The 13,079-nt window shown below is 45.1% G+C and overlaps 2 protein-coding genes across 2 annotated transcripts; both read right to left on the reverse strand.

Annotated features, from left to right (window-relative positions):
* Positions 1 to 2,489: 2,489 nt before the first annotated feature.
* On the reverse strand, positions 2,490 to 5,996 carry LOC103644199 (hydroxyproline O-galactosyltransferase GALT5). Its single transcript, XM_008667396.3, has 7 exons — positions 5,115 to 5,996; positions 4,680 to 4,903; positions 4,301 to 4,588; positions 4,095 to 4,223; positions 3,647 to 3,820; positions 3,152 to 3,259; positions 2,490 to 3,013 (listed from the first exon to the last, which is right to left on the reverse strand). The coding sequence occupies exons 1-7, from the start codon at positions 5,881 to 5,883 to the stop codon at positions 2,804 to 2,806; spliced, it is 1,902 nt and encodes a 633-aa protein (XP_008665618.3). The 5' UTR covers positions 5,884 to 5,996; the 3' UTR covers positions 2,490 to 2,803.
* A 1,174-nt stretch (positions 5,997 to 7,170) lies between these two features.
* Positions 7,171 to 13,079, reverse strand: LOC100280943 (50S ribosomal protein L4-like). Its single transcript, NM_001374362.1, has 7 exons — positions 12,912 to 13,079; positions 11,601 to 11,718; positions 11,168 to 11,316; positions 10,929 to 11,036; positions 10,703 to 10,822; positions 7,721 to 7,894; positions 7,171 to 7,612 (listed from the first exon to the last, which is right to left on the reverse strand). Exons 1-7 carry the CDS (start codon positions 13,020 to 13,022, stop codon positions 7,511 to 7,513), a joined length of 882 nt encoding a protein of 293 aa, NP_001361291.1. The 5' UTR covers positions 13,023 to 13,079; the 3' UTR covers positions 7,171 to 7,510.

A 13,079-nucleotide genomic window follows, 5' to 3' on the forward strand; every position in this document is an offset into this window, starting at 1 on the left:
ATCTTTGGGAGAGAGTAAGAGCCCAAAGCTAAAGGACCGGACTTCGCCTTTGGTATAATCTTAACTCATTTATTTATGACCAAAGGGGAAGATAGCACTTCCAGGGCTCTAATGATTCCGTTTTTGGCGATTCATGCCAAAAAGGGGGAGAAAAGAGCCCAAAGCAAAAGGACCGCACCACCACCACCAATTTCAAAAACTCAGTGTTGAATGTTTTCAATTGGTATCCTATTGTGTTCAAAAGGGGGAGAAAGTAGTATTTCAAAAATGTTATATCAAAACCCTCTTGAACACTAAGAGGAGGATCTCTTTTAGGGGGAGTTTTGTTTAGTCAAAGAGAAGCATTTGAAACAGGGGGAGAAAATTTCAAATCTTGAAAATACTTTGCAAAATCTTATTCATTCACCTTTGACTATTTGCAAAAGAACTTTGAAAAGGATTTTACAAAAAAAGTTTGCAAAAACAAAACATGTGGTGCAAATGTGGTCCAAAATGTTATATAAGAAAGAAACAATCCATGCATATCTTGTAAGTATTTATATTGGCTCAATTCTAAGCAACCTTTACCCTTACATTATGCAAACTAGTTCAATTATGCACTTCCATATTTGCTTTGGTTTGTGTTGGCATCAATCACCAAAAAGGGGGAGATTGAAAGGGAATTAGGCTTACACCTAGTCCCTAATTAATTTTGGTGGTTGAATTGCCCAACACAAACATTTGGACTAACTAAGTTTGCCCGAGTGTATAGATTACACAGGTGTAAAAGGTTCACACTCAGCCAATAAAAGACCAAGTTTTGGATTCAACAAAGGAGCAAAGTGGGAACCGAAGGCCCTCTGGTCTGGGAGCACCGGACTGTCCGGTGTACACCGGACACTGTCCGGTGCACCAGAGGACTCCAACGCAAACTCGCCACCTTCGGGAATTTCTAGAGGCACTCGCGCTATAATTCACCGGACTGTCCGGTGTACACCGGACAGTGTCCGGTGCGCCAAGGGAGATCGGCCTCAGGAACTCGCCAGCTTCGGGAAACGCCAACGGCTAGTCCGCTATAATTCACCGGACTGTCCGGTGTGCATCGGACTGTTCGGTGCAACTCCGGAGCAACGGCTATCTCCGCGCCAATGGCTCTCTGCCGCGCATTTAATGCGCGCTCTGCGCACGCAGATGTCAGGCGCGCCCATTCCGGCACACCGGACAAGGAACAGTAGCTGTCCGGTGTGCACCGGACACCCAGGCTGTCCCACAAGTCAGAAGCTCCAACGGTCAGAATCCAACGGCAGTGATGACGTGGCAGGGGGCACCGGGCTGTCCGGTGTGCACCGGACTGTCCGGTGCGCCATCCAACAGACAACCTCCCAACGGCCATATTTGGTGGTTGGGGCTATAAATACCCCAACCACCCCACCATTCATTGCATCCAAGTTTTCCACTTCCCAACTACTACAAGAAGCTCTAGCATTCAATTCTAGACACACCAAAGAGATCAAATCCTCTCCAATTTCCACACAACGCCATAGTGACTAGAGAGAGTGATTTGCTTGTGTTCTTTCGAGCTCTTGCACTTGGATTGCTTTCTTCTTCCTTGATCCTTTCTTTACAATCAAACTCACTTGTAATTGAGGCAAGAGACACCAATCTTGTGGTGGTCCTTGCGGGAACTTTGTGTTCCAAGTGATTGAGAAGAGAAAGCTCACTCGATCCGTGGATCGTTTGAGAGAGGGAAGGGTTGAAAGAGACCCGACCTTTGTGGCCTCCTCAACGGGGAGTAGGTTTGCAAGAACCGAACCTCGGTAAAACAAATCTCCGTGTCTCACTTGCTTATTCGCTTGGGATTTGTTTTGCGCCCTCTCTCGCGGACTCGCTTCTTTATTACTAACGCTAACCCGGCTTGTAGTTGTGTTTATAATTGTTTTTCGCCCTATTCACCCCCCTCTAGGCGACTATCAAGAACAATAATATTATGTTGTCGAAATTTCATTTGCACCATATAGGCTCGTCATAGATCAACAATGTGTCAGTCACTTTTGAGTAGGGTTGGTAATAGATTATGATCTAGATATTTATTTACAATTTGTTTTAGTACTTAATTAATTTTAGTTAAAGAAACAAATAGAAATAGAGTCCGATCCTAATTAAATCCAATACTTACATTTTATAGTACATAATCTAGAGTCCTTCACCACCCCTACTCTTGAGTGAGTTTAGAATATATCATTATCTATGGACAATATAAAACACTCATTATTGTATATTGCTTTACTCTATAGCCTCAAATATGGATGAGAATAGTCGGTGGATATATGATGGTTAGAATAAAAGTCAGATTCACTGCTGAATAACGATTTGAGTTTTCTGCCGTCGACAAGCTACGACGACTTCGCGATGCACCCGGTCGCTGAAGACTTTTCATGTAACATTTCAACAGCCATGTTCTCCAAGGGTCAAGACTCAACTCAGATGGCCTATCACTTGTACAGAGACAGTACTCATTAGCATAAAATATATTGCTCAATATATTTTATCCGAGTTTGATAATAAGACTCAGAACTCAGATGCTCCAAGGGTCAAGACTCAGGACTCAGATGAACGAAAACAATGAATTTCTCTTGTAAATATGATAGACAGTACCCTAAGAACATGGATCTCCAGTGTTAGCATCAGCAGCTGAATCAACTACTGACCAAAGAATGAACGAATGGTCGCAAGGTCCAGCAGACAGTACAAGTGCAGTATCCTCTGTGTTATGTCTCGATGATTAGTGAGTTCTCCGTTATACTTATCCCGGTGCTGTCCACTGTCATCTTACGTTGCAGCATTGAGCGCTCCCAGCTTGCAACTTTCTCCACAGACAGATCATGTGTTGTGGTGACTGGTAGTGTGCGGTGAAATAACCATCAAAGCAACCAGGTTGGTAGAACCTGACATCATGCAAATACTCTACAGGCTGACGAGTCGTATGGAACTTCTCAACCCACGTGCCCATACTAACATCTTCCATCTTGAATAACTGCATCACAAAAAACGTAGCCATTAGAAATTACTCTTAATGTCTAGAGATATTGCTGTATCCAATGATTCAAAAAAAACCCGTTATTGCTGTATCCAATGACTAGAGATAGAGAAAGGGCATGACTGCTGTACTTACTCTTAATGTCTTATTATCAAACTCGGATAAAATATATTGAGCAATATCCGATGAAATGACATAGCCAGGCCCATTAGCATAAGGAGGATACACTTCGTCTGGCCATTCCTGATAGGAACACAGAAACAAGATCAGATTTGTGTAGCGTAAATGTGGTATCGAACCACTAAACTGAAATGTAAGACAAAAATAACTTAATAAATTAAGTTTGGTAGGAAATATATAGGGTCACAATACTGTCCGAAATATTGTGCTAAAAGGTGCTGCTTTCATTTCTTTAACATATCATATCATATTTGTAAAAGGTAAATCATATTCATGAGACTCAAAAGGGCTCACACCTGATGACCTAACTACTAACATACTGAATGTATGCTAATTCTGTAAACCTAGCATTAAGGGATGGTCATCTGAATGGGTTTCTTTTAGCCTTTTTAAGGAGCGGCATAATGTACTACATGCGACAGCTCTTTAACTGTACAGAAAAAGTCTTACCTCATATGTGACAGACCATTTCCCAGATCTTAAGGGTCTGTGGTAGTAGTTTATATTTCCCATATAAATGCTCTTTCCACGTGGGACCTTGTTTACTTGATCCAATACAGATTCAATTCTGACAAACGTATCATCGTCACATTTCATTATGTGCTTTGCAGGAACAACCATCACCTGAAAAACAGTTGCAATGTCATGATGAATTATGCAAATCATACTAATGCATGATAGAGGGACAGACCCAGTGCTAGCGGCTCCCACATGAATGGGATTGTGGGAAGGAATAACCGAAGCAAACCTTATCCCTGCATTTTTGCAGAGAGGCTATGTTGAACCCAGAATTTTGGTTCAATGGAAAGACTTCTCACCACTGCGCTAGGTTTATTCTTCTTGATGCATGATAAAGGAACTAAAATAAATCCATTCACACAAAACCCAAATTACTCACCCCATACTCAACGATGGCGATAGTTTTTAGAATAACAAGGTCATAGTTATCCATGAATGGAACTATAACAATGTCCCCAAAGTAATCTGCTTCCTTCTTCAGCTCTTCATTGACCTCGTTTCTTCCATTCTGTGAATTGTTTTCTTTACCATTAGATTTGAGCACAAAATTGCTATCAAACTAATAATTCAGTTGTAGAAAGGTACCAGAGCAACAAAGAAGCGCGCAACAACATCAGATGATCTCCTGGTAGAAATCATCCATGATTTCCGAACTGCCATACGCTCGGCGAAATGGTTAGCAGATGACAGGATCCCAATAAAAAGTTCAACAGGTTCAGTTGGCAAGGGTGAGGCCTTCCACTGTTTAGACATCTCAAGGTAACTTCTTGTTGCAGAAGTAGGAGGTGAAGTGGGCAATGAACCAGCCAAAACGGACTCGACATCAATGTCTCCTTTCAAAGACAATTGTGTCGCATCCTCAAGATTGTAGCCCTGTAAGGGCCAAACATTGAGCAACATTAGAAAATTAAATCTTGAGATATCACCGAGAAAAGTGCTTACAACAGTTCCATAACACACTCACGGTGCGGTAAGGGAATGACGTGACATGCCGGCCATCAACATTGACATGGTAGCCCTCCAAACCAGCTGTTATGACCAAAACAAATCGCTTGCCCTCCGCAAATGGGTATGGCCGATTGACTTTCGGCCTACCAATCAAACGGTTCAGCCACCGTTTCATCCGTGATTCTTGTGTCTCGTTGTTACCATCACGAATCCATTCGTCACACTTCAGTTCCCCATCAACTGAGAAGTCAATAATAATATAACTTGAGGTTATTTTGGAGACAATTTAGCAAGCTGACTTTCCAAATCCCAAGGTACTACATTCTCGAAGACGAAGGAATATGTACCAGGTTCAGACGAAAGGTAGTTTCTAATTCCTACCCAACGACGCGATGGAATAGAGTAGTACACAAACGAATGGACTGGACGCGATAGCAGCGGAGGAGCTCACCAGTGTCGTCGTCCGGGCGTGACTGCCACCCCTCGCACCGCTGCGGCTGCGCCCACTGCATCCGGTAGCAAGTGTTGAGCTCGATGACGGGGCGGGCGCTGAAGTCCCCGCGGATCCTGGGGTTGAAGTGGAGTATCCTGGGCGGCTCCTCCCCCTGCACCGCCTTGGTGCCAAGGAGCTCGAGCATGAACTGCGACACCATGACCGGCGGCGCGGCCCCGTCCCCCGCTCCCGCGACCTCCGGGCGCGCGGCGCGCGGCCGCGCCACCACTGTGAGGCGCGACCCCACCGCCATCCCGCACGGCAGGTCCACCGCGACTCCCGCGCCGCTCGCGAGCTGGTCCCTCGGCGCCGAGACCGTCGCGGGGCAGGAGGCCGAGGCGGCCGCGGTCGGGGACGGCGAAGGGGCGGAGGACGGGGGAGCGGGGGCGGAGAGGAGGCGCGCGAGGTGCGGCGCCGCGGCGGCGAAGGCGGCGGCGGCCGAGGCGTCGATGGATGATATGGCGGCGGCGGCGGAGGCGGAGGAGGAGGAGCTGGTGGCGCGGCGGTGGACGCGGACGGAGGAGACGGCGAGCGGGGCGCTGGTGCGGGGGCGGAGCGGGGAGCGCGCGGAGGAGGCGCGGAGGAGCTCGCGGCGCGTGGCGGCCTGGGCGAGGCGGGGAGACGCGGTGGAGACGGAGAAGGAGGGCAGCTCGAAGAGGAGGAGGAAGAGGAGGTACGCCGCCGCCGCGGCCAGCAGCGCCAGGCGGCACGCGCGCTTGGGCGGCATGGCGCGGCGGTTCGCGAGCTACGGTGGAGGGGCAGGGGAGAGCTCGGGGAGTCGGTCAAGTTCAAGTAGCCGTTTGGGGAGACGTGCGCGTGCGCGGGCAAGAGACTTTTTCGGGGAGGTGTCGTGGGAGTTGATGTGGCGTCTGGGTCTGAGTGTTTAAGACCAGACCGTTGCGTTGGGGTGGGGGTGGGGCAGGCAGGAAGCCAGCCAGGAACGCACGCGGCGTTCGTGAGCCAGCCACGGCTTGGTTCGCCCGATTTTGGAACCTGAACCTCCTCCACGTACCAGTAAATGCGTAGTAGCTACACCGACACGGGCGGTTGCTACCGTACCTACCTGTGGACTGTGGTCGCAAGTCGGGGCACGGCAGGGAGTGCAGCGGTGGAAGGTGCAATTCAAACAGGCTTCCAGTCCAGAGGGAACATCGGCAGATTGCCAATACAAGGACTCGTGCGATGGAGCCGCACGCGCTATGGTCCACGCGCCAAGCCGGCGAGGGAGACCGGACGCGGCGCCACCGGCCCCGGGGCCCCGGCAATGGTCGTCACGTTAGCTTGCGGATTGGACTTTTTTTTTCTTTTAACTCCAAGACGGTCAGACGGATTGGTTTGGCTGGGTGCCTGGGTCTGGGTCTCAAGTACGGGCTACCCCGCGTTCCTCACGGTCAGTCGGTCCGGTAATTTCTCTTTTTCCCCAACCTTTTCTCAAATCATATTTCAAAGATAATCCATTCAGATCTCATTTTTTGCGTCTAAAATTTCTGTCCATGTCAAGCCACGTAGCGTAGCAAAATCACTCTGCGCCGCAGCGAAGCAAAAACACGTTGTGCTAATGTGGAAAGAAGTGGAAGCAGTCTACCGTTACACACTTGCATGGAAAGATTGCCGCGATTTTTTTTTTGTTGGCGTGACAAAATAGAGTTGTTGTGCTTGTTTGGACCTTAAAAAACATCAAATTCATACTTCGGCTGCGACGGACGGACCGAAATCAAGGTGCGGCGAGATTTACAGCGTAGACAGTAAAATTTTAGATTAAAATAGGGCCTATTTGTTTGCTTCTAAAAATATACAATCTAGCTTATTTAATATGGATGATGGGCCTATTTGTTTTAGCTTATGTCTCTTAGAATTGGCTTCTGCCAACCAAACCTTTCGTTTTCAGCCAACTTCTATGAAAATGGACCAAATCCAAGTAAATACAGAATCCGCTGCCACTTACTAAACCCTAAACGATGCAAATCCCTTCATCTTTCTCCACGTGAGTCCTGCGACGTGACAGCTAGATTATACAGGACTCTAAACAAATTGCTGTCCCAAGCTTTGGACCTATATAATCCAGGATTACATAATCTTATTTGCTGGATAAGAACTCACTAAGTTTCAAGGGTAGTGTGGGTAAAACGCCAAAAAATAATCTAAAATAAACATCCAATGACCTGCTTACAAAAGGCCACAACATTTCCCTCCTACCTCGGTCGGTACCTCCAGTCTGACAGAAAATAAACAGCTCACGTTGCAGCTCCATGTTAGCACCAAGATAACAGGAAACCTTCGAGCTTTAACAGGGAACGAAAAAGCACAGGTTGCTGGCTGTAAGAAGCAGTGGTGCGACTCAGAAACCCTCCTTGCTAGCGGTTGATGGGGGTATGCATCCGCTCGACGATTCTGTTGATAGCGGCCCGAGTCATTACAAGGGTGTCATGCTGGAGGATACTGTAGACGTTGAGGCCCTGCGTTTCATGAAGGCGGAGTGGGTTTTTTTTTAACCAGAAAAAAGGGCCATTCCAAGCAAACAGAACTTAGTTTGACCACTCAAGCACTGAAATCATAGAACTTACAATGGAAGGAAGTACGTTAACGTAGTGAAGGTTTTGAGTGGCCAGCTTTAGCTTCTTATCAATGTCGCCTCCATCCACCAACAGAACCTTCTTTGAGTCATCCATCTGTCTAATGTATTGCACAATGTTTTTCGTCTTGTGGCTAGGAACTTCCAAGTCCTCAAAGATCAAGAGCTATACAGAGAAAAAACATGGACCAGTAAATTTTAAAGCAAACAATGAAATTCTTAGGGCTAGTTTGGCAACCCCATTTTTCCAAGGGATTCCATTTTCCCAAGGTAAATTAGTTCATTTTCCCTTGAGAAAATGGGAATCTCTTGGGAAAATGGAGTTGTCAAACTAGCCCTTAGGGGTTTGTTTCCTGCAGGACAGAAAAGCTCAAGAATGCTCTGGATGTGTGCAGACTAAAATTTTATAACCACGTCAAAGAATGTAGATAAAACAAGCACATAATATCATATGCCCACATTGTTTTTGACAGTTAACTTTAAGGAAAGCAGGGAAATAATGTCAGTTTGTACTTACGTTTTCTAGTAAATAACAATTCAACTTTTTGTGCAAACATGATCCTAGTAAACTAAGTTGATGTTGATTAAGTCCGTAAAAGCTATGGGCTATGCTAAACATGAACAATTAAATATTAGTGCATACGGAGTACGCTTTTGACAGAATGCAAGAGGATTCATAAGGCCACTCTCAATGGGAGTTTCATTCTCATTAAATAGTGTCATGTCAGCCTTTTCTCATCATGTGGCAAGGGATTAATTTAGAGAGATGAAACTATGTCTACACTGTTTACAATACAACTTGTCTCTTGCGTGTACTGCCTATCAAATAGCAAAATGAAACATTACATTGCATAGACCATTTCAATGTTATCAAATCATGCAGTTGACCTAGTCACCATGGGGACCGACCAGATGGTGAATCACAATTAGTTGGTTCTAGTTGTCCATATACCATGTGATTGGTTCGCTGCTTCTTGCGAGCAGCTGCACCAGCGGAGCATTAGAGCATGGGATGTTTGGTTCACTGTTTCAACACATGCAGGCTGTGCAGGTGTAAACAGGCGATCGGGCCAGGCTCCCTAGCTACGGTCGCCAGCGGCAAGCAGATGCAGGTGGACCGCATGCAGCAGCACGGAATCCAAGAACATTTTTGCTTTAGATTTTTTTACCATATCTCTTAATTCAAATATCCAACCAACCGATTTCAGATATATGTTCTTAACGTTTTTACAAACAATTCTAGAACACATTTGTTATATAAATTATAAATACTAAAGATTTACTTATTTTATATTTATTTGATCTTTGTTCTAATACAGACAACCAAACACTAGTTGTATCTAGCTTGAATACACTAATGCAAACAACCAAACAAAAGCTTCCGCATGGACCTAGCCTAGGCACAGGGAGCTTGGCTTCTCACGTACCGGCCAAGCCAGGTCAGGCTACCACCATACTGCAAGCAATCACATGGATAGTCGTCCTATATATTCCAGGACTGGTATACCATATAGCATATAGTATAAAGCAAGCAACAAGAGTGTAAAGCACTAGGACACATTCTTCTGAGACAGCCACATAGGTGCATGTACTATGTAAGCACTAAGCATAACAGAGAGTAGTAGCATCGAGCATGAGGCAAGAACAGCAACAGCAGTAGAGCTAGAGCAACAGCAGCGCTAGACCAAGGCAGAGTCACAGAGGTGCATAGCAGTGTAGCACAAATCAAATGCACACGCACCAAGAAAATGGAGGATGATTGGAGGACTACAGGAGGAGCTCATCTTCAGGATGAAATAAGGAATCTGGTGGGCAGCGGCAGAATCAGGCGCTGTTTGCTCCAGCAATGGTTGCGCGCGCTTAGCGGAGGCACACAGGTACCCTGCAACAATCGAAGCTAATGGAGATTTGTGGAAGAGATCCGGATCCAGCCCCGTCAGGGATATGGCTGCAACCTGCAATCTCCTGGGCAGCGGCGATCTCTGGGTGGCATGGCAGTGGCTGGACAGTGGAGAAGCACACTCCTGCTCCTGGGTTACTCTGGATAGGTATGTATTCTAAAAACCTAATAGGCCAAATGACCAGCCGACCAGCTCGCCGAAGCCCAGTTGCTAGGCAGCCCAATGCACAACATGAAAGCTAGTCCTTTTCCATCCTAATCAGATGACTACTCGCGATTGCAATGGTTAGTCAGTCAAAATGGAATCTCGTCGAACAAATCAAGTTGGTGGACATAATCAGAGCCATAGAACCAATCAGTCCAATTAATCGACATTGGACAACTTAATAACACTGGACCATTTCATTCACCATTTCAATACACTATCGCATATGTGGCACTATTGGAAACATCAATATGAAATCTTCCACTAAGAATGACCTAAGAGCCACACCAGAAAACATTGTGTAAAACAAACATGCTGTCATACCGCTAAATAGATTTAGTAAACAACAATGCAGTTCAGGAAAGGAGGAAAACAGAGTCAGCTCACAGTAAAATCTGGCAACAATTGAACCTGTCGTGAAAACATGATTCTAGGAATGTAAGATGATTGTAATGCCCCATCTAAGAGAACAGCCTGTTCATATACAAATTCAGGATAAATATGCAATGGGAACAACAGGACACAGGGCACCAAATATATGACATTAATCGACACTTATCAGCTCATACTTATTTACAAGATAACTACACATCTGGTCATCAACTTATCATCCTAAAGACTAAGGCGGACCTAGAAGGTCAAGGTATTAAAAATGAGTTCAATTATAACATTTATAAAAATGTCATTTTGTGAAAAATTGTAAAACAAAACCCATGTAGTGAGCATGTTTCTTCGAAGGTCACTCTATTAAACTATGATTAAGTATAGAAATTCATTTGCCAGTAATAATTTCGTAGATATAGTAACATTTATTAACCAAAAATGAGCACATAAAGCACATAAACATTAATTTAGTAGGTAGCAAATACCTTCCCCTCAGCAGTTCGAGCAGACAAGGCAATCTTAAGCCCCAGCCGCCGTACTTTCTTCTGCAGCTTGATTGCATGGCTTCGAGGTTTAGGCCCATGCATGGTTGCACCACCACGAAACTGTTATGTTCATAAATTAGTTGACTGAACTCCAAACTGGGTAGTATGTTTCAAGCAATCTCAATATGAATATATGTATATTATTCACGCAAATATAATAACTAACCTGGGCACCGCGCAGTGTTCCATGTCGTGCTTTTCCGGTTCCTTTTTGCGGGTAAGGCTTTCTTCCAGTGCCACTAACTTCACTGATAGTTTTAGTTGAGTGTGTCCCCTGTAAAGACAAAGAAGGGCCTAATTTATTAGAATACAAAACTGTCATTTTGTCAAGATGATATGCATCAGTCCAAGATTTCCATAAGTGAAGGCCAAGTAAAAAAATATTAAGTGATCCTATTGGTGCACCTGCTGTCTTTTAGCAAGCTGCCACCTTACTACTCGGTGAACAATGTCCTTCCTAATTGGAACATCAAAAACATCGCCATCCAAAACCATGAAGCCCTTGTCCTCATTATGGAAGTTTGTGACCCTAGCTACCAGGTCTTCATACTGCCCTGCAATATTATAACAAGCCAGAGGAATTAAAATCCAGCATATTCTTAATTCAAAATAAAATCAACATTATTCATAAATAATTGCAATACTGCAGAAGTGAAGTTTCATTCATGAATTTTGGTCTGGTTAGATAAGAAACAGTAACCAAAGCTTTAGCTGGCAAAAGATAAAATGGTAAGTCATATGATATATCATTTGTCGTTAAAAGAAAATTCAGAAGACTAGTGTTGAGACAAATCCACTAAAATGGTGATTTGAAATTAGTCCATAGGGGAGAACTCACCAAGCTCCCGATCTGGTGTCCACACAGTCCTGCTAGAAAGGAGTTCTGGTGGAATCAACACTTCATTTGGTGGAGCCAAAAGAGTAGAATACCCATTGAAAAAGAAACCTGGCAGATTCTGGAAATGGAACAAGTATTTAAAACAAAAGGTCAATGCAGAACTCACGTGCAATCAAATATACAAAAAACACATTTTCAAACAGAGAAAGGATAAAGATTTCTTAACAGATGATTGGGTGCAACAAGTTAGATCTTGGCAAAAATATAATAAAACTTCTATGTTGAAATCTTGATACCCAAAATGCTAACAGGACAAATATGATTTATGCATTCCTGTCAAATAAGTTAATGAAAAAAACTACAGAAGATTGGAGGATGTAATAGTTGTAGCTTTCCAGCGCATGTTTCAAAGCAAGGCTGTCGCCATTTCCGTTAACAAGAACGAAATAAAACAGGTTTGGGTTCAGCAAAGCAAAAGGAAAAACAGGAACAGAAAGACAATGAGCAGAGCAAGTTTTAGGGGGCAGGTAAAGCATCTGTCATCACATGTAATCCACTAATCCAAGATATATTCAGATATAAAGTTTGATAATAAAGCCAGATGTAAAATATCTTGTCCCCGAAGGCCTTGTTGAATGGCAACTGAATGCAGCATGAGGTAAACAGACAAATTTACAGGACTAGCCGCACAAGTAACGGAATGAATGGAAGAAGCAATTGGATTAATGTTCAACTGAAAAACAGGATTGCCACCTATTACCACAACTAATGTAGCAAATTCGTAGCTGGATGTGCTAGATGTTTCTCAAGCAAGGCACCAGACACAAAATTGACACCTGTGTGTGTGCGCGTGCTTAGATTGAAAAGGGACTATACTTTCGCTTCCCATCACAAGCCTTGGCATTGAGCGATCCTTGTAAATACGCAAACTAGCACAATCCTCAAGAGTGAACATAATTGCAGTTGAGTGAAATCATCAGATGTTTGCTAAACCACTAGATTTCAATCAAGCTTGAATACTCTTTTTTTTTCCTACGAATCAGGATTCAGGCAAGTGGATGAGCAATGCTGCACCTAAACCACAACTCCAGCCTGAAGCAGGCCCATTTCCCATTCTACAAGAGACCAAGCATCCGAACGCAAGAGCAGCTGCTGCTTAACACTTGCCCACAAACAGTCGCGGCTCCGGCCCACCCGAATCCCTCTGGATTCTAGAACCACCTAGATTTGTTAATCCCTTTTGTCGAATCAGTCGAGTGGGTTTGCGATACGCCGCACCGAGGACATGGGGAAGGAGGGAGGGGTCCAGACCTTCACGAGGCAAGGGCCTACGTTCCGCGGCGGATGGTACAGCGACGCCGTAGTAGGCGCGGACCCCGCGGCGCGGCGGAGCAGCGACGCGGCGCGCGCGAGGGCCCGCATCGGGTGGGGAGAGGAGGGGCACGCGGCGGCTGGAGTTGAGCCGGCGGACTGGCGGCG

Source organism: Zea mays, chromosome 1 (genome assembly GCF_902167145.1).
Source record: "Zea mays cultivar B73 chromosome 1, Zm-B73-REFERENCE-NAM-5.0, whole genome shotgun sequence".
NCBI lineage: Eukaryota > Viridiplantae > Streptophyta > Magnoliopsida > Poales > Poaceae > Zea > Zea mays.

Coding starts and splice junctions, on each gene's coding strand:
- LOC103644199 (XM_008667396.3), bottom strand. CDS start 5,883: ATGCCGCCCAAGCGCGCGTGCCGCCTGGCGCTGCTGGCCGCGGCGGCG. Junction 4,904..5,114: donor ACGCCCGGACGACGACACTG/GTGAGCTCCTCC, acceptor TTGACTTCTCAG/TTGATGGGGAACTGAAGTGT. Junction 4,589..4,679: donor CGTCATTCCCTTACCGCACC/GTGAGTGTGTTA, acceptor TGGCCCTTACAG/GGCTACAATCTTGAGGATGC.
- LOC100280943 (NM_001374362.1), bottom strand. CDS start 13,022: ATGCGGGCCCTCGCGCGCGCCGCGTCGCTGCTCCGCCGCGCCGCGGGG. Junction 11,317..11,600: donor GACACCAGATCGGGAGCTTG/GTGAGTTCTCCC, acceptor ATAATATTGCAG/GGCAGTATGAAGACCTGGTA. Junction 11,037..11,167: donor AGCTTGCTAAAAGACAGCAG/GTGCACCAATAG, acceptor TTGTCTTTACAG/GGGACACACTCAACTAAAAC.